Source organism: Peromyscus leucopus, chromosome 7 (assembly GCF_004664715.2).
Source record: "Peromyscus leucopus breed LL Stock chromosome 7, UCI_PerLeu_2.1, whole genome shotgun sequence".
Lineage (NCBI taxonomy): Eukaryota > Metazoa > Chordata > Mammalia > Rodentia > Cricetidae > Peromyscus > Peromyscus leucopus.
In genome coordinates this window covers 118324907-118351139 of record NC_051069.1, presented here as the reverse complement: position 1 = coordinate 118351139, position 26233 = coordinate 118324907, and the positions used below count along the sequence as shown (strand labels likewise).

The window sequence follows — 26233 nt, the reverse complement described above, 5'->3', positions numbered from 1 at the left end:
ACTCTCTAACTGGTCCTTTCTAGTATCCACTGTGATTCTGACACGCCCCGCCACTCCTCATCTTCTCTACATCCTTATGCCCTTCACCCTGCTTAGACCCACAGTAATCATTTCTCCAACTCTCTACCATTTCATGTGACAAAACTTAAATACTACCTTTCTTCCCTTCTGGCAGTGTTTCACAAAGGTAAAAGAAGAAATGAAGACCAGACCACATCAACACCCTACCCTGTCTCACTGCAAGTTCATGACCTCTGACCTCAAGTTCCCCCTTCAGATTAACCTGATTAACTTGATTTTCCCTGCCCTTTTTTATTTGGTGAAAGCTAATAGCAAACATCATCCAAAGAGGTCAGGTGGGCAAGGTATTATGATAATAAGTCTAGCGCTTGGTGGTGGTGGCACATGCTATTAGTCCCCGCACTCAGGAGACAGAGGCAGGAGGATCTCTGGGAGTCTGAGGCCAGCCTGGTCTACAAAGCAAGTTCCAGGACAGCCAGGACTACACAGAGAAACGCTGTCTCAAGAAAACCAGGGACAGACACACACACACACACACACACACACACACACACACAGCAGCAGCAGCAGCAGCAGCAGCAGCAGCAGCAGCAGCCAGCTGCCTAGTATTATAGCTAGAGAAGCTCCCTTTTTTGCTAGGCATCCATCTTGATACCCACCAGCCACTTGTCTCTGACTTAAGTCCCTGGAGTTCCACAATAATCGTGACTCAGTGACCCCCACTCAAAAATGTACAGCCATGACTATCTACTTGTATGATATGACCAACTGCTATTTTGCTTCTGTAACTTGCTTACACAGATACCCAAAGATCGTTGCCTTACCCACTTAACTTGGCAGAACAGGACAGTTCATGTGCTTGCATAGCTATTGAAGGTCTTCATAAAGTTTTCCCCTTTGAAAGTTATTCCTCATCCCTCCCACATGGCAATCTCAAATGTAGCTCAGAGACTGCTCATCCTGAGAGCAGCTAATCAATAAATCTTCTAATTATAATTGGACTGAGTCTATGGTCTTTTCCCAGGGGTCACAAGCTCCCTAACACTAGGAGGCTTCTCGTGTCACATAGAAATCTAACACAGGGCAAGGCTCAGGCTATGGGAATGGCCTCAGCCATTTAACACAGTCCAGACAAGCTCTTTGAACTTGATACAACACTGCTGTCCTCACGCCCTGCCGCCATGTCACCACTTCTCCTCTGTCTTCTTCTCATCCAGCATGTCAAGAACATTTCTGACCCTGACAGTGCCACTCGCTTCCCCGTCAGACTCCCGAAGGCCTTCAACGTACTCCTCATAGGCACCTGGTCCCTGCTCTTGGCCAGTCTGCAGCATGGTTAAAACATGTTCAAAATCTAGCACCTCCACATTCATCCTATCACTCCTGGGGCTCCCCAGGACCCTGGGTACCTCAGCATTAGCAGGATTCTTGACCAGGACCTTCATCACATCTCCACATGGGCTGTAGAGAATTCTGCCATTACCTATTCAGTCACACCGCTGGAAGGACTCGCTGCAGCTTCTCCCACAATAACCTCTCTTGGCTTTCTTTCGGATAAGACCTCACTGTGTATCTCCTTGGCCTGAACTCACAGAGATCTGCCTGATTCTGCCTCTGAATGCTAGGATTAAAGGCATTAGCCCCCATGCTGGGGAGTGGGGCAGTCTCTCTTCTCTCCCCTCCTGTTACATGAATCTTAAAATGGCCTTTTAATAAAAAAAAAAAAACCTGGTACCAGATATTGGGGTAAATGCTGAAAGATCAGAGAGACAAATGAACAAGCCGCTGCCAAGTCTTACCTCTAGGACTCCTCAGCCTGAAAAAGCCTTTAGTTCCTGTCTCCTCACCCTTATATACCTTTCTCCACCCAGCTATCACTTCCTGAAATTAAAGGCGTGTGTGTTTCCCAAGGCATGTGACTCCCAAGTGCTAGGATTAAAGGTGTGTGCCACCACTGCCCGGCTCTGTTTCTCTCCTAGCCTGAGTCAATCTCATGTAGTCCAGGGTGGCTTTGAACTCAGAGATCCAGATGGATTTCTGCCTCCTGAGTGCTAGGATTAAAGGTGTCACTGCCTGGCATCTATGTTTAATCTAGTGGTTTGTTCTGTTCTCTGATCTTTGGGCAAATTTTATTAGGGTACACAATATATCACCACACTCTCCCTCTTCCCCTCTCTTTCCTCCCCACTTTCTCTAAGCTTTATTATTCATTAAAAAGTTAAGACCTTTCTTTATTACATTCTCACCACCAAGATGTTCTAAGAGTACAGAGCCAAGTAAACCAGGCCTGAAACTGAGAGTCAAAGTCAATTCCCTTTCTCCTGTAAGTGTTTTGTTTTCCAGGTACTTAGTTACAGCAACAAGAAAAGTAACTAACACAGTAACATTCCTATCACCACAATGGCAGACCTTGTTCTATGTCACTGCTGTGGGACTACTCGGCCACCAACACTCCAAAGGAACGGACCTACACGATGTCAGTACTCACTTCCCTCACAGCCCAAGCCTATGTTTAAAAAAACAAACAAACAAAAAACCTTTCGAGCCTAGGATAGTTCCAGATGTACAAAAAAGTTAAAAAGACATACCAGAGGACCCTGAGTTTCCTCACTGTTAACATCTGTTGATCTGTATTGGTTACTTTTCTATTGCTGTGATAAAACACCATGACCAAAGGGGACTTATGGAAGAGGGTTGTTTTTTTGTTTTTGTTTTGTTTTGGCTTATGGTTCCAGAGGTCCATCATGGCAGGGAGGCAAGAGCAGGAAACTGAAATCTCACATCTTCAACCACAAGCATTAAGTAGAGAGAACAAACTGGAAGACTCTAAAACAACTACAGCCCACCTCCAGAACTACCAACTGAAGAGCCAGTGCTTGAACCTGGAGCTGTAGGGAACATTCTCATCAACCCACCACAGTCATCAGAGCACAGCCATCACACGAAGAACCCACACGGATGCATCCGCCCTTAATGGAGCCAGCTTTTCCTCAACTTTACACTCTTCTCACTACTGTCCTTGCCGTTCCTAAAACTCACGCTGCACCAAGACTCCAATGCTCTCTACAGTCTAAACATCTTGTGAGGAAGGCTCTCACTGCCTGTCCCTTCCACCCTCAAAGCCTGGCACAGTCCTGGTGCATACTAGGTGTGCTGAATTCAGCTTCCTCACTCCACCTCTAGCCATGGTCACTTAGTTTCTTATTGCTTTTATTAGGGACTTCTGGAGCCAAGAGTCAAGTTGTTCTCTTGGCTCCTTCTTCTCACTTCCTCTCGCCCTCTCAGCAAGCTCTCTGCATTCTACTTTCTAAGTGAATCTCAAACATGTCTGTCCCTTTCCACCCTGGACCTAATTACAGCTCTTGCTCTCTTCCATCTGGAAGACAGCAACTATCTACTGAAGCCAGAATGACCTCCTTAAACCTAAATTCTATCTGTCCCCTGTTAGCAACTCTCCAACACCTCCACAATGCTAGAAAGAAATTCAAGTTCCTTGTAATGAAGGGACCAGGGACCAGAGTGACATGAATAAGGGGCTGTGACATGCAGTTGAGGGAGGGGCTATGGCATGGACTGTAGAAACTTCTAATAACAGAAAGGAGGAAGCACTCCTTTCTGAGCTTCCAGAAGGAATCCAGCCCTGTCAACACCTCAATTTAGGACTTCAGAAGTGAAAGATAATGCATTTGTATTATTTTAACTCACAAAAACAAAAAAGAAATTCAAGTTCCTATCTCAACCTACATAGCCTTCCAGAGTCTCTCTAACTGCTAGAATCCATCTTGGAGGCACCAACCACACTAATTTTTGTCTCTTCAAGTCCCCTCAAGCACATCCCTACCCCAAGAATTCACCGGAGCCCATCTCTCAAGCTGGAATGCTTCTCTTCTAGATACTTACCTACATGCCCAGCTCCTCCATGCTACAGAGTCCTGTTAGCCAAACCTCCTCAGAGAGGCTCTTCTGACCAGCCACACTCAGTTTCAGAACACCACTGCTTTCAGCATAGCACCTGACTGTTTTTAATCCTTCATCACCATCAACTGGAATGTCAATGTGTGCCCTGATCTAAGTGACTGCATGTGTCCTTTGTATGTCAAAATTCATCAAGTTCTGCACAGATCTGAGTACTTGCTAATTACACCTTGGTAACAGCAATACAATCAAACTCGATCTACTAGATGGTCCATAAGTCAAATCCATATGTCCTCACAGTATATGGGACAATAAATATCATTTTTAAAAGGCCAATGGCACCTCCTAAAAATTAAAGGGACAAAGCAAAACCAGACCAAAAGGAAGAAGTGGGGGGGAACTGCAGCATAGGTAAGAATAGCATCACCGTGAGAAAGCTGGGAGGACAAGGCTGCTTTAACTACATAACATCTAGAAGACACTCAGGTAGGCATGACTGTGGCTCACAATGCCGACATTAACAAATCAGGTGCTACTAGTCTAGGCATGACCAAGAACAAGTGAAGGCCACACTGAGCATCAAAAAACTTAGATTTGGGAATATCTGCACAGGCTTTATCAGTTGATCATGCCTAATTCAAACAACTGAAATGCTCTCAAATCCAAATGTTTGAACCACTATCTTAATGCTTAAAATATCTGTCTTGTATTTTTGGAAGAGGGATGCTTGACCTGTACTTTGTAGAAAACAGTGGGTTTTACATTGTCCCTCTATTTATAAAAAACACTTTGGACAAACAGTAAAGATAGTTCAAAGTAGAAATAAACATCAATCCTTTATAATTCTAAAATGTTTTCATTATGTCTGGTAGCATGAACCAAGCAGAATTCTTTCAACACATATCTGTAAGCATGAAGCATCAATGTGCTGTATGGTGAGGAACTGACTATACCATTCACACAACAGGCCTGAGAGCACAGGAATCAGAAGGAAGCAAACTTTTTCCTTACAGGACTTTGTAGAATCATGGATACCCGCTTCTTCTGCTCCATCATATTGAAGTCCTGACGAAGGTCTGGTGCCATGTTCCTCTCCCGCAAATATTCTGGATTGTTCTCATCGACTCTGTCAAAGTACCTCTCTTTGTGAGGGGCTGTGGTTGGGGGTGGTGAGGTCACCACTGCGGCCCGGGTATCACCATTCATGGTACAATTTTTCTAAGGTCCTACAGAAGGAAAATAAAGAACATTTTTGTGTTCAGACCAATGCTCACTAAGATTTCATGATGAGTACATCAACCTCAGAAATACATTCTTCTATGTGGGGACATGCTGGCTCCTTTATAGTTCAGAAGCACATGACTGGTCAACCATTCCCGGCCCTCCACTAATCAATGCTGTATTTTGTTCTGACCATTGTTTATTAGAGCATAGAAAACAATCTAACAAAGCTATTATGTATGTCCTCTAACAAATCCAAAAAGAATTAGAAATTTGAACTTGACCATAATTAACACTTAGATTGATCCCACACTAACAGACAGATTTTGGAAGTGTTAAACTCTTTTTTTTTCCCCCCCAAGACAAGGTTTCTCTGTGTAATACCTCTAGCTGTCCTGGAACTTGCTTTATAGACCAGGCTGGCCTTGAACTCAAAGAGATCCACCTACCTCTGCCTCCCAAGTGTTGAGATTAAAGGCATGTACCACCACTCAGCCCAAACTTTTTTTTAAAAACTTTTTTCGTGTTTTTGTTTGTTTGTTTGTTTGTTTGTTTGGAGAAAGGGTTTCTCTGTGTAGTTTTGGTGCCTGTCCTGGATTGCACTCTTGAAGACCAGGCTGGCCTCAAACTCACAGAGATCCACTTGCTTCTGGAGTGCTGGGATCAAAGCTCAAAGCTGTGCATCACCACACCCACACCAGCACACTACCTGATTTTTCCTTAAGATTTACTTATGTACTTTATGTATATTGGTATTTTGTCTATTTGTACATTTGCACACTAGCAGAAGGCATTGGATCCCATGGGACTACAGTTATAGATGGTTGTGAACTACCATGTGGATGCTGGGAACTGAACTCAGGACCTTTGGAAGAGCAGCCAGTGCTCTTAATCACTGAGCCATCCCCTCAGCACCACACTTCCTCATTTTTAAAGATTAGAAAAGGCAGCTGGCTATGGTAGCTCACACCTATGATCCCAGCACTTTTTATTTTATTTCATTTTATATTTATTTATTTATTTATTTATTTATTTATTTATTTATTTATTGGTTTTTCAAGACAAGGTTTCTTTGTGTACCTCTGGCTGTCCTAGAATTTGCTCTGTAGACCAGGTTGGCCTGGAACTCACAGAGATCCACCTGCTTCTGCTTCCCAAATGCTGGGTTTAAAGGCGCTACCATGGCCTGGCCAATTCCAGCACTTAAGATATATAAGCAGGGGGATCAGGAATTCAAAGTCATCATAGGCTATCTACTGAGTTCCAGTCCAGTCTAGACTACATGAGACACTGTCTCAAAACAAACAAAAGGTACGGAAATTGATTCAGCTGGAAAATATGAGGACTGAAATTCAAACCAAGGCTCAGAACTATTGTTCTTAAACTCTCTGATCTATACCACAGATGATAAAGATGACGAGTGCAGCAGTGGTGAGATCTGTGAAACACAGGTAACAAAGCACTAAAGAGCAGGAGGGTGAGGCTGGAGAGACAGCTCATCAGTTAAGGGGACTTGTGGCGCTTCCAGAGGACACAAGACTTGCTCCCAGCACCCACACTGTGCGGCTAAAAACCACTGTTACACCAGTGCCCAGTGATCCAACACCTTCTGATCTCCTCAGGCACCCAGACAGACACTCACACTGGTAAATAGATTTTAAGAGAGAGATAGGAAGGGCACAGATGAAAAGACAGGCCTTGAACTACACCAAACCTGCTATGATCCGGTGCTGACCTTTGGTATTACTATCATGTGAGTGTGCTTGTACATAGTCACACATGGAGCACATATGGAAAGCAACAATTTTTAGAAGTCTGTTTTCTCTTTCTATCAAAGGTTCTAGATCACCAGTATTTCGGAACTTCAGTATTTCATGGCCATCACCTTTACCTGCTGAGCCATTTTGTGGACCCCATCTTTCTGTTTTTAGAGACTAGGTCTCACTTGTAATTCTGGTGACCTCTAACTCACAGCAATGCTGCTGCCTCTGCCTCTGCTTTGGTTTTGCTGTTTTGTTGTTTTAGATGTATTTGATATAAATGATTGTTTTGCCTACATGTATGTATGCATACCATGTACATGCCTTTCTGACCAGTAGAGGTCAGAAAAGGAAGTCAAAACCTCTGGAATTTGTTTACAGATGGTTGTGAGCCAGCAAATGGGTGTTGAGAACCAAACCCAGGTCCTCTTCAAGAGCAGCAAGTGTTCTTAAGCATTCAGCCATCGCTCCAAAACCTGTTGTTGTTTACCAGACAGGTCTATACAGCCTTGACTACTAGCCTAAAATACATGTATCCAAGATAAACTTGAACTCCTAATGTTCTTGCCACTACCTCCCAAGAGCTATGGATTGCAGGTCGGTGCCACCAGGCCCAGTTAGGTTGGTGGGGTACAAGGGGTTTGAACCTAGGGCTTCACGCATGCTGGGCAAACACTCAACCAACTATGCCACATCCCTAGCCCTTTGATAGCCTTTTGTATGTTTTTGAGACAGTGGGTCTCTGTGTAACCTTGGCTGTCCTGGAACTCGCTCTATAGACCAAGCTGGCCTCGAACTCAGAGAGATCTGCCTGCCTCAGCCTCCAGAGTGCTGGGTTAAGGGTGTGTGTGTCGCCTGCTCAAGTGTAATTTTGAAGTCAAACAATAAATAAATGTCTGAAACAAAAATATTAAAAATATGTTCCATGGCTCTTTTTCTGAACATGAGAATCTCTTATCCTTCTGGTAGATGCTTTCAGGGCTTTAAAAAAATCCCTGGGTCCCCTAGGCTTCATTAGCACTATACTAGACCATCCTGCCCTCCTCCTCCTAAGAAATCATGGGCAAGTCCATGACACAAAAACATGGAGGGGTGTTGCTGAAAGGAATGCTGCCAATCAATGAAAGGGAATCCCTACTATCTACTGGAATAAGCAAGTCCAAATTGGTACTCTTCCCCTAAATAAAACGATAAGCTATAATCTCACAGGGTTTCCATTCCATGTCTAGCAATGCAGTTCTTCATTTCCAAAAAAAGAGAAACACTCACCTTATATGGGAGATTTTTAAACACCTCAGACCGATTGAATAAGCACTGCTAGGAACCTAAGTTCAATAAAGACTTTTATTAATCTGGTTGTTTAATTTCTATCCCATGTCTCTTACTGATGAAAAGTGCTCAAAAGATCCTTTAAAATCAACACTGCCGACCATGTACCACACACTGATTAAGACTCATTTTTTCATGTATCAACTATTCTTCCCTACACAAGGTAGACAAGCAGACAGGTCTAAACTCAGGTGGTCTGGCTCCAGAGTTCCCTTTCCTCCCAACAATGCACAATGCTCACCATCCTATTTTAAGAAAACTCAAGTAAGAACAGGATTCCAAAGACACAAATTAAAAATAAAAACAATACATCCCAGGAACTGATTATTTGTGCAGACCCACTTGCTCCCTTATGACAATGAATTAACAGCTTCCCAGCCTGAATTTTCCACATTTTATTTTTAAATACGATACATTGTATTTAAAATGTGTTAAATACGATACATTCTGCAATGTGTTACTGGAGAGATTCCAGTTACTTGCTTCCAATTGAACAGGCAGCTAAGTAGAGAAATGAGAAGTTGACATTGAGAACAGGTATGGAAGTCAGCACTCCTCAGCCCCTCACTATCCCGCCTTCTGGTAGCTGACACAGGACTCTCAGCCCACAGGTTGGGATGACGCTAAAGGCTCACACCTACTAAGGTAAAGATACCTCCCCCACCCTTACAAATGAGAGTAAACTAAACTAGAAACAGGATAGGGGCAAGACAGACACAATCCTCATCCTTAAAACCCTCCAAACTTCAAACCCAACTTTCCAATATTCCAGCAAAGAATAAAGGTAGAAACGCAAGGGATCCTGAAGAGGGAGGGACCTTTGCACAAATTCTACAGGTCCAGCAGCAGACAACTGCACGTCATGAACCCTGCGTGGCTGCGTCACCACAGTTAGTTCCCAGCATCCCTGTAAGGGCTCTCTATTTGCTATTTGCAAATGGAAAAAACAGCCTGGGGAGGGTTGTTTTTGTTTTTAATGTGTATAAATGCTTGCCTGCGTGCACGTCTGTACACCATGTATGTGCCTTGTTTCTTTGGATCCCATGGAGCTGGGAATCAAACCCAGGTCCTCTGGAAGAACATTCAGTGCTCATAACTGCTGGATGGTCTTTCCAGCCCCATCACACACTGTTTTAAGTGCCAGAGGTCTCAAAAAAAAAAAAAAAAATCAGTGAATTCAGAACCTGACTCAAAACCACTGATTCCAAGGCTGTATTGAACTGAACTGAACTCTATTGTACTGAAGCCCAGGCAGTCAGATTCAAATTCAGGAAGTACCAGTATATACAACAGGGCTGTTGTCTGGGTCAGCCTCATCTCCTCACTACTTGGCACATAACAGACCTCAGAAAATAGCTATTCAATGAGGGTTAAAGAGGTACAAAAATTATTCTACATCAGTTATTTTCACCAAATTTACTTTCATTTAAAAAAAAAAAAATTCCTGGTGGTAGTGGTGCCAGCAGCAACCCACACCTTTAATCCCAGCACTCAGGAGGCGGAGGCAGGCAGATCTCTGAGTTTGAGGTCAGCCTGGTCTACAGAGCAAGTTTCAGGATGGTCAGGGTTACACAGAGAAATCCTGTCTCGAAAAGCCAAAAAACAAAAGAAAACATAGAAACATAGAACGTTATTGATAGGAAGATAGATAGATAGATAACTGGATGGATGGACAGACGGACGATATAGATAGATATAAATAGATTTTATATATATAGTAGGTGCAGTGGTGCATTTCTTTAATCCCAGCACTTGGGAGACAGCTGCAGGCAGATCTTTGTGAGTTCAAGGCCATCCTGGCCTACATACAGTGTTCCAGGACAGTCAGGAGTACATAGAGAAACTCTATCTTTAAAAAAAAAAAAAAAAAATCACCTGGCAATGGTGGCACACGCCTTTCATCCCAGCACTCGGAGACAGAGCCAGGTGGATTTCTGTGAGTTTGAGGCCAGCCTGGTCTACAGAGCAAGATCCAGGACGAATCAAAACAACACAGAGAAACCCTATCTCGAAAAACAAAAACAAAAACAAAACAAAACAAAAATCCACTTAAGTTGATACCCATTATCTTCACATGGCCCATGAGCACATATAATCCAAATGTTCTAAAGCAAATGCTTTCAAGAAATTCCATGCACACAGGTGACTGAGGCAAGAGGATCAAGAATTCAAGACCAACCTGAAGTATATAATAAAAAGAAAAAATAGAGAGGAAGGGAGGGAGGGAGAGAAAGGACGAGGGGAGAGGAGGAAAGGAAGAGTAATTCTACAAAGCAGGCAGTAATCACATTCTAAAGGAAATGGTTTGGACATAGTGTTTAATGAGTTTCTTCACCACAGTCACCGTACCAGTCTCATATTCTGAGTCAAACACCATGACGGCTTCCAGGTAGGAAAAAGCTGAATCACCAAGTATTGTGGTGTATACCTGTAAATTTCAGCACTCAGGAAGTCGAAGCAAGATGATTGTAAACTCAAGGCCAGACTGGAATACACAGCAAGATACTGTCTAACTCATTCTCCACCCCCTCAAAAAAGAAAAGATGAAGACAGAAGTCCATGGGGCAGACCATAATGAACACATAATCATGTTCTTTCAGGATCTGAGTTCATTTCCCAGCACCCATGTAAGAGACTCACAACCACAGTAACTCCAGATGCAAGGGTTCGAATGCCTCTGGCCTCCACCAGCACCAAACTCAGGAGCACAGGCACATACACATGGTTTTGTTTTTGTTTTTTTTTGTTTTTTTTTTTTTGTTTTTTTTTTTTTTGTTTTTCAAGACAGGGTTTCTCTGTGTAGCTTTGCGCTTTTCCTGGAACTCACTTGGTAGCCCAGGCTGGCCTCGAACTCACAGAGATCCGCCTGCCTCTGCCTCCCAAGTGCTGGGATTAAAGGCGTGCGCCACCACCGCCCGGCTTTAATTTTTTTTTTTGACATGTTTTTTTTTTAAAATCTTAGAGGAAAAATAACAGATCCTGCAATAATGCCAACTGCTTTCTCTATTTTTGATTCTTTACAATATTACTGTTGAACTACTGTAATTTTTTTTTTTTTTTTTTAGACAGGGTGTCACCATCTAGGTCCAGCTGGCCTGGAACTCATTGTGTAAATCAGGCTGGCCTCAAACTCACAGAGATCTGCCTGCTGCTCCCTCCCAAATGCTAGGATCAAAGGATCACACCAGGCTTAACTTCTGTAATAGTTTTTTTTCTCCCCTTTTGGTGCTGGGAATCAAACACAGGTCTTCAAGGGTGCCAAGCCAATACTCGACCACTGAACTGCACCCTGAACCCAAACTCTTTCTGAAGGACATCCCATGAGGACGGTTGCTAAGTAATAATTTGGTCTGCCTTTCCAGTTATTTTTCTGAGGGGAGGGGTAAGTGGGGAAGTCTGGCAAGATTATAGGTAAGAAAGAATAAAATACTGACCATAGCAAACAAGCATTTTCCCCACAATCAATGGTCTAAATGTTCCTAGTTGTGAAGTAATTGGTTCTGTGAAGAATAAGGACAAAAGAAAGCTCTGGGACTTGAAGGATGAGAGCAGCACAAAGCTGAGGGCTGTGAGACCGAGTCTCTATTCTGCACACGCAAAGGCTACGTGTGCTGCTTTGTCAGCTCTCAAGCTTCTAAAGACGGAGCCAGGCTTCCTCTTTTGATCCAGGCAGGAAGCATTTAAAACCTCAAACACAAGTTTAAGTAAAACTCTGTCAAAAGTATGCTCTCTGAAAAGCCACCACATTAGCTATCAGAGGTTTGTACTATCAAGTAATTTTAAGTGTACAGGTGTTTTCACAGAACAAGGATATACTATTCAGTGAAAAGAGCAAGATACACAAAACAGTACATAAATAGTATATGTGGGGGGTAAGAAAAAATGCAATTTTATCTGCATTAAGGAAAAAATACACAAGAAATTTAAAATAGTAGAGCACTAGAGAGGGGTAAGGAATTGGACAAGATGGAGGGCAGAGATGTATGTATTATACATACATTTTATAGTTAATTTATAAAAATAATTTAAAAATAAGCTGGGCAATGATGGCCTACACCTTTAATCCCAGCACTCAGGAGGCAGAGGCAGGTGGATCTCTGAGTTTGAGGCCAGCCTAGCCTACAGAGTGAGTTCCAGGACAGCAGGGCTACACAAAGAAACCCTGCCTTGGAAAACCAAAATATAAATAAAACACCACTTAGACAATAACTAAAATAGTAAGCATGACTGAGGGCACACAGAGAACAGAGGATGCACTGCACAGTGTTGACAGCGGCAGAATGACAACCCGTGTGTTTAAAGACTTCTTTAATTTATTAATTCTTATAGGGAGGGTCACAGACTCTGTAGAGACAGCCATCTCCTTCTACCTCTGTGTGGTCCAGGGATCCAGCGCAGGTCGCCATGTATGCACTACAGCACCTTTCCTGCTGAGCCATTTGCCATCATCCCCACCTGCTTCAGGTCTTACAGTCTACACGGGTACAAAACCATATTCTGTGCTCAAGGTGTTTTAGTAGTATGGCCTTCACCTAAGTTCACAGACAATGAAACGTAGCTTGTAAGAGGCTGTGTCTTAGCCAGGCAGTGGTGGTGCATGCCTTTAATTCCAGTACTTAGGAGGCAACAGGTAGGTGGATCTCCTGAGTTCGAGGCAGCCTGGTCTACAGAGTGAGTTCCAGGACAGCCAGGACTACACAAAGAAACCCTGTCCTGAAAAAATAAAAACAAAAAACAAAAGACTATATCTTAAAGTAAGTATACTAAATTAGACAAATTTTCAAATTAAGTTGAGAATATACTAAACAAAATGGCCCTTCCTGGTGCCTGCTCAAAATGTCTTCATTTGTATCTAAACAACTATTAATGACTTCTCTCTCTCTAAATCTACACTGCTTGATTAAAACTGAATATTTGGGTTTGTCTTGGTTTGGGTTTTTTTCTTTGTTTGTTTATTTTGAGACAGCCTCAAAGTATAGCCATGGCTGTCCTGAGTCTTGCTATGTAGAGCAGGCTGGCCTTGAACTCATAAGAGATCCCCCTGTATCTATTACCCAAGTGTTGAGATTAAAGGTGTGTGCCACCAAGCCTGGCCTAAATAAAACTGAGTATTTTCTGAATCTATATTAGCCCCACTTGGTAGAGATTATTTCCATCTTGCCAAAAGCAGTGAAGTTCCAGCCTATAAGGACTGTTCCATGTAAGAATCACACACAGGGTATACCTCCACTTGGGTTATGGTGGTTTGAATGAAAATGGCCTCCACAGGTTCGTATCTGAACACTTGGCCCCCAGTTGGTGAAACTGTCTGGGAAAGATCAGGACATATGGCCTTGTTGGAGGAGGTGTGTCTCTAAGTGTGTGTGTGGGGGGGGGGGGGGCTTTGAGGTTTCGAAAGCCCATGGCATTCCCTGTTAAGTTTTTTTTTCCTCTCTCTGCCTACCTGCCTGTGGATTGAGATGTAAGTTCTCAGTTATTGCTCCAGCACTTATATGCCTGCATAGAGATTCACACACACATACTCGAGTGCACTCAGCCCTAAATCTTTACAATGTGGGCGGCAGAGGGGGGAGGGGCTCTAAAAATAAACAAACTAGCCCAGAACCAAGGAATACAAATCTCTGAAAGCAGGACCCAATTATCAACACTTTTAAGTATTAGCAAGCCATTCAAGTGTTTCAGAACTGAACCAAAAAAGAAAAAGAAAAAAAAAATCTCTGATCTATGTATATACCAATGGACTACTAAACTTTTAACCATCAATCTAACTTGTGTATGTAATAATAATAATAATAATAATAATGTACTTAGATGTCCACTCACACCTAGCTTACTCAAAACAGAACTCTGCATTTCCTGCAATCTTGTCTCCCCGCATTTTATTTTATTGTATCATACCTATTCTACGGTGTGACATAGTATTACATCGTATAGTATCTTATTTTATTTAAAACAGGGTCTGACTATATAGTCCTAGCTGGAACTCACTATATAAACCAGACCAGACCAGATGGACTGGAACTCATAGAGATCTGCTTGCCTCTGCCTTCCCAAAGCTGAGATGAAAGATTTACACCACCACGCCCAGTTTTGCTTGTTTGTTTTGACATCTTTTAGATCAGGCCTCTCTAAGCAGCCCAGCCTGGCTTCAAACTTCTGACATGCTGCCGCTGCCTCTCCAGTACTAGGATGACAGATGTGTGCTGCTGTGCCCTGCCTGCTTCCCTTCTACCCTGCCATGATGTTCTGAGAATGTCTCACTCCACAGTCAAGGCTTGCATCAAACTCCAGATCCTCCTGCCTCAGACTCCAGAGTACTGGCATTACAGGAATTTGTTACTACACCATTTTCTTTACATTTTTAAAAATTCCAGACAGGTGGTAGTGGTGCAAGCCTTTGAATCTTACACTCGGGAGGCAGAGGAAAGTGGTTCTCTAAGTTTGAGGCCAGTCTGGTCAACAAAGCAAGTTCTAGGACAGCAAGAGCTACATAGTGAGACCTTGCAACAATGACAAAAAAAAAAAAAAAAAAAAAAAAAAAAACCAAAAACTTTCCATGAAGGGCAGGAATATGTGCACATGGCTGCAGGCACCAGATCTCTTGGAGGAAGACACAGTGGTTCTCAACCTGTGGGTCTTGATCCCTCTGGGCGTCAAATTACTTTTCACAGGGGTCACGGAAAACAGATATTTACATTGCAATTCCTAACAGTAGCAAAATTACAGTTAGGAAGTAGCAACAAACTAATTGTATGGTTGGGGGTCCCTACAACATGAGGAACTGTATTAAAGGGTCGCAGCATCAGGAAGGTTGAGAACCACAGAGCTGGAGTGACAGGTGGTTGTGAACCTCCTATCACGGATGCTAGGAATCGAACTAGAATCCTCTCAAGAGCACACATGCTCTTAACTGACTAGCCATCTCTCCAGTTCTATACATGCCCTACTTTCCTGACTTTCTTCATGTGTGTACATGAAAGTGGAGAAAGGAACAGCTCTTAGGAGTCAGTTCTTTCCTTCCCCGTGGGTTCCGAGCACGGAACTCATCTCTTACATGGCAAGCATCTTTACACACTAGGCCATCTCACCAGTCTTCATTAAGCATCTTTAAAATAGCTGTTTTAAGCTGGGTTGTAATAGTTTAGGCCTGTAATCCCATTGCTTGGAAGGCTGACACAGGAGGATGAAGACTTTAAGACCAGCCCCAGCAACATCACCAGACACTGTCTCAAAAAAAAAAAAAAAAAAAAAAAAAAAAAAGGAGGGGGTGTTCAAAGCTCAGTGGTAAAGTAAAACCCTAAACTCAATCTCCAGTAGTACTGGGGGAGGGAAGTTAACTCTTAGTAACAGATCAAAATGCACTATTTCCCTCACTAGAATGCAATCCCAACAGAGCCAAGAAACCATCCCACCCCCACCCCGCCCGCCTTACTCCCAGGACAATCAGAATAACAAGGCCTGAGTAAGTACACGTTAAGGACAAGTACACTTCCAGGTCTAGCATTCTGGACTGACAACGTCATTCAAATTCTGTTTGGATTCCAGGGGCATCTGGCTGTGAGAAGAGTCACTGTTTCAACTCATTCAATCACAACTGGACATGTAACTCAAAAGACACTGGGGACAGATACAGTCATACACTTACAAACAGGTTCCACATTTCAGCTTACCATCCACAAAGGAATTTCAGACTGTGTATGAAACTGGGTTTGTGTATCTCTGCAACTGGGTTTTCTGTTTCAAAGGGTTACGTCAATTCTCAAAGTCAGTATGTACAACAAAAGCAGCTTTATCTTTCTCTAGCCGACTAGATTTGGAGACAAGAGTATGTATAACTCCCAGAGGGAGAAAAGATTTCTAGACCTCACAGGCACTACAACTAAGCTTGCAAGGCACTACAGTGAACCCACAAAGACTGCAGAAGACCCAGCTAATTCAGAAAGCAGGGGCTGACCACACACATCAGCATAAAGAAGTTTAAACAGATTTGATGAGGGGGGGCATTCTGTAATCTAATTAAACACATTAGGAGGGACAACAGTACTAGCCTAAGGTAAGAATGTTGGGGGGGTGGGGGCGGAAAACAGAGGACTAGGAATATAGCTCAGTGGTAACTTGCCTAGCATGTCCCCAGAACCACAAACGATATATACACAGGATATACCTACACATTCCCATTACATACAATAAGTAACTAATAGTCAATATATTTGATTCTATATGGAAAGAGCATATTGGGATGATTGATAATTATAGGACAAGATGACAACAATATATAATAAAAGTGATCTTTTTTAGTCAGTGGTGGTGGCTCACACCTTCAATCCCAGCACTCGGGAGGCAGAGGCTGGCGGATCTCTGAGTCTGAGTTCAGGACAGCCGGTGCCGCATGGAGAAATCCTATCTCAGAAAACCAAAAATTAAAAATAAATAAAGATAAAAATGATCTTTTTTGTTTTTGAGACAGGATTTCATTGTGTAGTCCTGGCTGTCCTGGAACTCACTCTGTAGACCAGGCTGGCCTGAACTCAGAGATCTGCCTGCTTCTGTCTCCTGAGTGCTGGGATTAAAGGTGTGCACCACTACTCCCCAGTAATAAAGGTGATATAAAACCAGATGATGTTGCATGTGTCTAAGGCAGGGGGATTCAAACAGTTGTAGGTCTGCTTAGGCTACAGACTAAGATCCTACCTCAGAAATCAAATGTTTAAATGATCAGGGAATAGCCAATAATTTGTTGTTAAAATAGCATGTACAAAACTGTACTGTACTGCAGGGTGAGTACTGTACTGGTGAGACAGCTTATCAGTAAAGTGCTTGTCAGGCAAGCATGAGGTCCTGAGTCTGGGTGCACGGAACCCAGGGAAAAGCCAGGAGCAGTGTACGTCTGTGACCATAGCTGTGCCTGGGTGGGCAGAGGTGGATCCCTGGAGCTCACTGCCTCAAGCAGCAAGCTCCAGGCTGACGGAGAGAACCTGTCTCAAAACTTAAGGTGGAAAGTACCTGAGGAAGACATCTGTCATGGACTCCTCACCTCCACATGTGTACAAACACATACACACACTGGAATTCATTCACACACACACACACACACACACACACACACACACTGTATTGCAGCCATGGAGCAGGCAGATATACATCAGGGACAAGAACCAGGACATTTACTAAGCTACTCCACACTTTTGTCACCCTCTTTTCTCTGTAACTTCTATCAGTCATCTGCTGGGTTATTGCCAGCTGGTCCCAACAACTATTCTCCACCTGTAATCTGACATTCTGTGGTAGCCAGTAGTGTGTAAGCAGACACTCATCAAGTCCTTTAACTGCTGGAATGTACAAGGCAGAAATGGTAAAGCTAGGCGTCACCAAGGTTTAACTCTTAGGACAGTGACACACATCTATAATCCCAGCATTTAGGAGGCTGACACAGGACTAATTAAGTTTAAGGCCAAACTGGACTGCAGACAGAATTCCAAGCAGGCCTGAATTACAAGGCGAGACTCTGTATCAAAAGACAAAACAAAAAGTTCTTGGCTGATACATATGAGACACACCTCTTGGGCAAGGTCACTATGTGCACCGCAGTTTTTCCAAAGAAAATGGGGGGTGATAAAAATGCCTATCTTGCCAGGCATGGTGGTGCATACCTTTAATCCCAGCATTTGGGAGGCAAAGGCAGGTGGACCTCTAAGTTCAAGGCCAGTCTGGTCTATAGAGTGAGTTCCAGGACAGCCAGGACTACACAGAGAAACCCTGTCTCAAAAAGCAAAACAAAAAAGAAAAAACGAAAAAGCAAAAGGGCAATCCTGATACTGGAAACATCTGTTACAGGAAAAGAAAGTTCCACAACAGAAAGTGAGTTGGGGTTCAGTAAAAGTCACTTTCTTTTTGGAGCACACATGCAGAAGGAAGCAGCAGTATAATTCAAGTTCTCCTGCTTGGTAGACTGTCAGGGTTTGCTCAACTTCCTTATCAACCTGACTGGATTAGAATCAACAATAACACACACTTCTGGGTGTATCTGTGAAGAGGGAAGACCAAACCTTTATGCATCTGTATGTATTTATCTCTATAATTTTTTGTAAAGTTATCACAAGTCCCTAGGTTCAATCTTTCATTCATTTCTTTTTTTTTTTTATTTTTGCAATCTTGATGTATTTATTCCCATAAAATTGAAAATAATTAGATAAGGCCCTGGGTTCAATCCCCAGTAACCCCACACACACACACCCACACACAAAGCAAAGAGAGAGAGAGAGAAAGAGAGAAAATGGAATCAGGTGTGGTGGTGCACACTTTTGATCCTAGCAATCAGGAGGCAGAGGCAAGCAGATCTCTTTAAATTCAAGGACAGCAAATCAAGTTCCAAACCAGGCAAGGCCACACTGTGAGACCCTATCAAGAAAGAGAATCAGGCACTGGATACCTCCTTATGAACTCTGTCAGGGAGGCCCCAAAGACCTCTGAAAACAACACGGCCCACTGTCATTGCTCTTGGTTGCCCAACAGAACTATGGTAAGACCCTATTGCTGAAGACACACTTTGGTTACAAGATACAAAGAAATCAAGCTGGAAAGGACCTGAACCCTTCTTCCCTGCTGACTACCTTTCACAGTGCCAGAAGATGCTATGCAGGCTGCTGGAGAAGACATCAATGGCATCCCTTCACCAGCCCTGCATGCTACAATACCAACCTACCAGGTAAGATGTGCCCACTGGTACAATTGTGGCGTGAAGGTTATTCAACTGCTTTTGTTTTAGATTTGAGGCCTGATCCACAAGAAGAAATTCATAGCTGGTACTATAAAACTGTTCAAAAGCCCAGGGGTTGAGAGGTCACAGGTTCTAGGGAGGAACTGTTGTTTTGCTATACATGTTGTCAAACTGCTTTCTAAATATTTATGCGTATACATACATTTAATGCCGCCTTCTACCTTGGCCAGGGCTTTTCTCTGCAGTGGTCGGCAGTTAATACAGAGATTCATTGCTGGTCCAAGTGCTAAAAGTGTCTACTGTGTGAGTGCTCAGTCCTGAGACATCCACTGCACATCAAGGCTCAGGGAACACTGCAGAAGGGCAGGAAGAATGTAATAGCCAGCAGGGTCAGTCGACATTCCAACCAGCAGCAGGAATCAGACTCCAAAGGTTATTCACAAAAAGAGGCGGGGGACATGCTGGGGGCACCAGGAAGAGTGGGAGGAAGGAGCTGGGGTTTCTTGAAGGAGTGTATTGTTTATTTGTATGAAACTGTCAAAGAATAAATTTTTAAAATCAAAGAGGGCCAGGTGTGGTGGCACATGCCTTTAATCTCAGCACCCATGAGGCCAAGCCAGGTGCATCTCTATGAGTTCCAGACCAGCCTGCAAGCTCCAGGCTAGCCAAAGTTACATAGTAAAACCCTGTCTTAAACAAAATTAAAAGAAAAAAGGGGGGGAGTGGGGGGGAAGGTGGTGGTGGCACTTAGGAAAGCAGATGCATCTGAGTTTCAGGCCAAGGCCAATCTACAGAGAAAAGTTCCAGGACAGCCAGGCCTACACAGAGAAACCCTGTCTTGGGGTAGAGAGGGCACTAAATACAGCCACTGCCCCAGATTATCATCTGTAATTTCACTGTTTTCAATAAGCAAATAGTTTAACATTTTACTTAGTCACATTGGCAAACTCTTTGCCTTTGTCAGACTGGAGATTAAACCCTGGACTCCCTCAGCCTTATCTACAAGTCTTCTTGTACTTTTTCTGAAACAGGTTCTCACCAATTTGCCCACAGGCAGGTTTTGAATTTTTGATCCTCCTGCCTCAGCTTCCAGAGTAGACCCAACTTTTGTACATTTTTTCCATAGTGACCTCTACTTTTCAAAGGAAAGTTACTAGACCAACAGAAGGCTCAAGAGGTAAAGCACCTGCCGTGAAAGCCTGGTGACCTGAGTTTATCCCCAGAACCCTTGTAAGGACAGGAGGAGAGAACCCACTCCACGAGGATGTCCTTTGCCCCCCCCCATAAGCACAGCCCCCCACATAAATAATAATAAATATTTGCAAAAGAAAGATATTGCCCGGCAGGGTTTTGCACACATATAATCCCATCACCGAGGAAGCTGAAGCAGAGGCATCGTTAGACTCAGGCTGGACTGGGCAACCTCGTGAACTTCAAGCCAACGTGAACTACATAGTGAGACTGTGTGTCAAAATAAAGAAATAAAAAAAAAATTTTAAATTAAAAAAAAAGAAGAAATAAAAAAATACCACTTCTGCCGGGCGATGGTGGTGCATGCCTTTAATCCCAGCACTTGGGAGGCAGAGCCAGGCGGATCGCCGTGAGTTCGAGGCCAGCCTGGGCTACCAAGTGAGCTCCAGGAAAGGCGCAAAGCTACGCAGAGAAACCCTGTCTCGAAAAACCAAAAAAAAAAAAAAAATAATAAAAATACCACTTCTTCATAGGCACACATTAAAGAAAATGCTCTGTCAAAGGTTTAAAGCATTATTAAATATTTTATCTGCTTTTCCCCCAGTGTCTGTCATTTTAAACCTTCCCCTTTAATCCTCAGATTCTGATGAATGTGTACACCAGTTATTTAAATGCCAATGATCCCTCCTTCCCATAGAGGTGGGTCAGTTTCTTCTCTCCCCTCCAGGGCTGCATGAAGCACATCCTGACCTTCCACTACCAGCAGTGTGCCCTTAACTGCTTCATCATCAGGAAGCCTATCATCTTTTGTGCCCAGTTTCATTTGCAATAAACTTAGCAGCGTTCCAGAACCGCTGGGCCTTTTAGAAATAGCAAGTGAAGCTGGACATGGTGGCTTATGCCCACAATGCCAGCACAGGGAAGGAAGAGGATTGGGAGTTCAAGGATGGCCTGAAACCATGCTCCAAAAGCAGGCAGGAACACAGAGGCTTCCTTCTCTTTCCTCAGATGATACCTGACTCTGTATTGGGACTATATCAAGAAGAAGACCATCACCAGATGTGGCTTCTCGACCTTGGACCAAAACTGTTGAACTTCACTCCTTCAACAGCAACAGCATTCCCAGGCACTTGTCAAAAAATATAGCCTTGGGTCCACATTCAGGCCTGTTCTTTAGCATGGTCATGGAACATTCCCTTGCAAGTTAGCTGCTTGGAGGGATAGCTGGCTTCCTGCTAAGAAATCCCACACTGATACCATCTGCTCTCTAGACACAATTCTAGGGTGTCTCCCACTTCAAATTGCCTCTGCCCTGCCCTGTCTTGGGACTCTGCCAGCAAAAAGCCCATCACCAGATATGATTTCTCAAGCCTGAACCAGAACTGTGAGCCAAAATATATCTCTTATTTAAAATGAAAAAGTAATAATAACAGCAACAATAATAAATAGTATGTATAAAATATCTAGCAGTGTCTGGTGTATATACAGTGCATAACCTATAAGTGGTAAATGTTTTCACTATTCTAGCACTGATGAGAATATAAAAGCATCAAGATAAAAACTTCATTTGGGGGGCTATGGATTTAGTTCAGTGGTAGAGCCTTGGGTTAGTTCCCAGCACCAAAAGCCATTCTTAAAACCGGGTGTGGTAGCACACAACTGTAAGCCCAGCACTCTGAAGGTGGAGGCAGGAAGATCAGAAGTTCAAGGTCATCCTTGGCTATACTGCAAATCTGAGGTCAGCCTAGAGTATAGGAAATTCTCTTCAAAATATTTTAAGTTGTTGCTGCTGTTGTTTGTGGGGACACAGTGCAGGGAACTGAACCCAAGGCTTTCTACACACCGGGTAAGGACCCTACATTGAGCTATATGCCCAGCCTTTAGAAACAACATTCTATTGTATACTCATGTTAGTTCTCCTTTTTTGTATTTTAAGGTAAACTACTGTATTCTGTCTGAAGCAACACATGTCGCACCAAGATTTCACAAAATTCTCACTTCAACTCAACCCCTAAATGAACCGCATTCAAAGGGTGTGGCTTTGAAAACAATGGGTGAGGCAACTAGAGATAAACCATCCATCTGTAAATGGACAAATTTAAGTGAACTCCATTGCACCCTAGCTTGTTTATTATTTCTAAAATCTGTAGTTTTTTGTCGCTGGTACAGAAAACCTGGCTTGGGATTCTGTCAAAATTCCATTACTATTGGGCAAGGGGAAAGAACAATATCAAAATAATAGTATATGAAAAAATTGTTTTTAAAGTCATTTAAAATTTTTTTAAATTCCATTACCATCCCAATGCTGATTTTAAAATGTGTTGGATTCATGTCTACAGTTTAGGCCCTGGAGTCAGACCACCTGTGTGTTATGATCCCAATTTACCTACATATTGTCTGTCTGTCTTTCTTTTTGTTTTTTGAGATAGGGTTTATCTGTATAGCCCTGAAACTCACTCTGTAAACCAAAGTGGCCTCAAACTCAAGAAGTCCACTTGTGTCTGCCTCCCTAGTCCTGGAATTAAAGGAGTATGCCACCACCCCCCAGTTCCTTGTCTTTTGGGGGGTAATTTATTTTTCTTATGTGGTGTTTTGCCTGCATGTATGTCTGTGTGAGAGTTGAATCCCCTGGAACTAGAGTTATAGACAGGCGTGGACTGCCATGAAGGTTCTGGGAAGTGAACTTGGGTCCTCTGGAAGAGCAGCCAGTGCACCACTGGGCCATCTCTCCAGTCCCCTCCAGTTAATTTCATTTGTTTGTTTGTTTTTCCAGACAGGGTTTCTCTGTGTAGCCCTACCTGTCCTGGAACTTGATCTGTAAAGTAGGCTGGCCTCAAATTCACAGAGATATGCCTGCCTCTGCCTCCCAAATGCTGGGATCCAAGACCTATGCCATTACTGCCCAGCCGGTTAATTTAAATATGACTTTTGTTTTTGTTTTTTAGTTAGTCTGACTATGTAGCACTGGCTAGCCTCTAACTTACTGTGTAGACATGGCTGGCTTCAAGAGATCTGCTTGCCTCTGTATCCCAAGTGCCAAGATAAACACATGTGCTACACCTGGCTTAAGATTTCTTATTTATGAGTGCGTGCGTGCGTGCGTGCGTGCGTGCGTGCGTGCGTGCGTGCGTGTGTGTGTGTGTGTGTGTGTGTGTGTGTGTGTGTGTATGATGTGTACAAGTGCCTAATGAGACAAAAAACAAAAACAGTGTAGTAACTCCTGGAACTGGATTTAATAGGATTCATCCCTTGTCCTGGCTAGTTTTACGTCATTTTGACACCAGATAGTCATTTGAGAAGAAGTAACCTCAATTGAGAAACTATCCCCACCAGACCAGTCCTGGTGCATTTTCTTGATGGATACGATTGATATGGAGCACTCTGCATCAGTTCTTACCTCTGACCTCCTGGAGTTCCTGCCCTGCCTTCTTTTGATGGACTGTCAAGTGGAGGTGTAAGCAAAATAAACCCTTTCTTCTACAAGTTGTTCATGGTATTTTATCATGGCAGTAGAAACCTTCATTAGACACCCAGTGCAGGTGTCTGGAACCCAACGGGTCCTCTATAAAAGAACAAGTGCTCTTAACTGCTGAATCATCTCTCCAGCTCCTAGAACACCATCTTAGTAATCTTCATTTTTTTCTTTGGATTTATTTTATGAAAATGCTTTGCCTGCATATATGTATGTGTATCACATGTATGCCTGGTGCCTGTGGAGATTCAGAGGAGGGCTCTGGATCCTCTGGAACAAGAGTTAGATGGTTTTGAGCCACCGTGTAGGTAATGGGACCTGATGCTAGATCCTCTGAAGAGCAGTAAGTGCTTTTCTTAACCACTGAGACACCTTTCCAGCCCCAGTATCATTTTTAAAGACCCAAGATGACTGGCCTACAGACTCCAGTCCTATATTTAAGATGTAGTTTCCCCCTATCCCTAGCACAGATTCCTAGGAAGCCAGATCTGAACATGCCCAACACTGTTAACCAAACAACTATCAGTAACAATGTTGTTTTTTCCTTCAGACCTGAGGGGAGCAAGTTATCAATACATTCCAGGTCACTCCTACCAACTGCTCTAAACTTCTGAAAAAAACAAAGTTCAAAGGCAAACTGAACTAAACCTGTTTCCATTTACTCTTTCCGTATTTCCTAACTGCAGAAGGTCATAACAAACATTAACTACCAAACAGTTCTGTTAAAGTTAAAAATCATGCTAATTTCCTATTTTAACAAAATGTTTCTGACAAAACTAAAGACAATGGAATATTTATGTATGTTAAGTAACTGTATCTTATAGAAGACTTAGTTATTAATGTGCTGTTGGTTTCATTTTTGTTGAGAAAAAGGTATGAGGCTGGCCTCGAACTCAGACTAAGGATGACCTGATCTTCTTGCCTTCACCTCCCAAGTGTTTGGATACAAATGTGTGCCACCACACCCAGTTTATACGATGCCAAAAAGTGAACCCATTTTTTTTTAATGCATGCGAGACAAGCACTCTAGCAGCTAAGGTACAATTCCAGCCCTGGCGGCTTGTTTTTTGGCCTTAGTGAGTTTTAACTCAAACAATGATTAAACTGGTAGAGCAAGGAGCAACCCAAATGCCCAAATTGTTTCTAAACACCATCTAAGTGTTCTAAGATGCATAGGATCAAAACATTGATTTCAGGTTGGAATATTTGTCCATGTGTTATATGTCAGAAGCAGGACCACAGTCTAAACAACACACCTTATAAACACAGTGCGTATGTAGCTGTGTACATTTTTTTTCCTTTTCAGTGGTAGGGATCAAACCCAGGATTTCACACATGCTACACCAGTACTCTCCTAGTGAATTAACCATCCAGCCCTACACAGTATTTTAAATAATTTTGTGCATGAAACAAAGTTTGTGTATCACAGCTAAAGGGGCTGAAAGGGTCTTTTTGCTTTGGAGATATTTAGTAAACTATGTGTTACAGACCTGCATTTGTGACAACCCACCTCATCAGGGTCACAATGAAACTCCAAAATCCAAGGATAGAGAATTGTTCAGTGGTTAAAAGAACTCTGCTCTTAGAGAAAACTGAGGTTCAGTTCCCAGCACCCACATGTCTGCTCATAACCATCTGCAACTCCAGTTCCAGGAGATCTGACACCGTCTTCTGGTATGTTCCAGGACTAAACATATATGTGCTACTACATGCAAGCAAAACATTTATACATAAAATAAATAAGCCTAAAAACCCCAAAATCCATGTTGTTTTAGACTTTGGAGCACTTGGGATTTCACATTTTTAATTAGGGATGCAAAGCTCCTATTTTTCATTAAAACAGCATTTCATAGCCCCAATACTGAAATTTTTAACATTTAAAATCATATGACAATTAGATGCTATTAGAAAACAATTTCAAGGCAGGAATGTAACTCGTTGGTAGAGCACTTGCCTAACACACAATGTCCTGGATTTGGTTCCCCCCCCCCCACACACACACACCACTGTAATCCCAGCACTCCCAGGGGCACAGGCCGCAATGGGTTCTGTTCCTCTTATACACACACACACACACACACACACACACACACACACACACACACACACCCCACTGTAATCCCAGCACTCCCAGGGGCACAGGCCGCAAACAGGATCATCACTTAAAGGTTGGGGCTAGAAAAAAAAAAAAATAGCTCAGCAATTAAGAGCACTTGTTAATTTCTAACAAAAACTCCAAGTACTTTGATTTCCTGGGGTTGGATATGGCTCAGTGGTTTGAACACAAGTACTACTTTTCCAGAAAATCTGAGTTCAAGTCCCAGTACCCCCATGCCAGGTCTCAACCTTCTGCAACTCCAGTTTCAAAGGATTTGACAACCTTTCTGGCTTCCAAGGGTACCAGGCATGCAAGTGGCTCACTGACACACGTACAGGTAAAACACTCATAAAATAAAAAACTTAAACTAAGTGTTTTTGAAAAGTTTAAGGCTAGCCTCTCATCGAAAATTCAAGGCCACCTTAGGCTACATTAAACTATCACCAAAACATAAAATTAAATAATAAAAGGCACCAGCAGAACAGAACTCAGGAGGCAGAGCCAGGCGG

At 42.9% G+C, this 26233-nt stretch overlaps 1 protein-coding gene across 15 annotated transcripts in view; it reads right to left on the bottom strand.

The window, feature by feature from the left end:
- The window catches only part of Add1 (adducin 1), a 59577-nt gene that overhangs the window by 30929 nt on the left and 2415 nt on the right, over positions 1 to 26233 (bottom strand). For all 15 annotated transcript variants that reach the window (XM_028870809.2, XM_028870812.2, XM_028870804.2 and 12 more), the window contains exon 2: positions 4948 to 5162. In XM_028870809.2, coding sequence (XP_028726642.1) covers positions 4948 to 5142 — 195 coding nt within the window. In that variant the 5' untranslated portion in view covers positions 5143 to 5162. The remainder of the gene's footprint in view (positions 1 to 4947; positions 5163 to 26233) is intronic.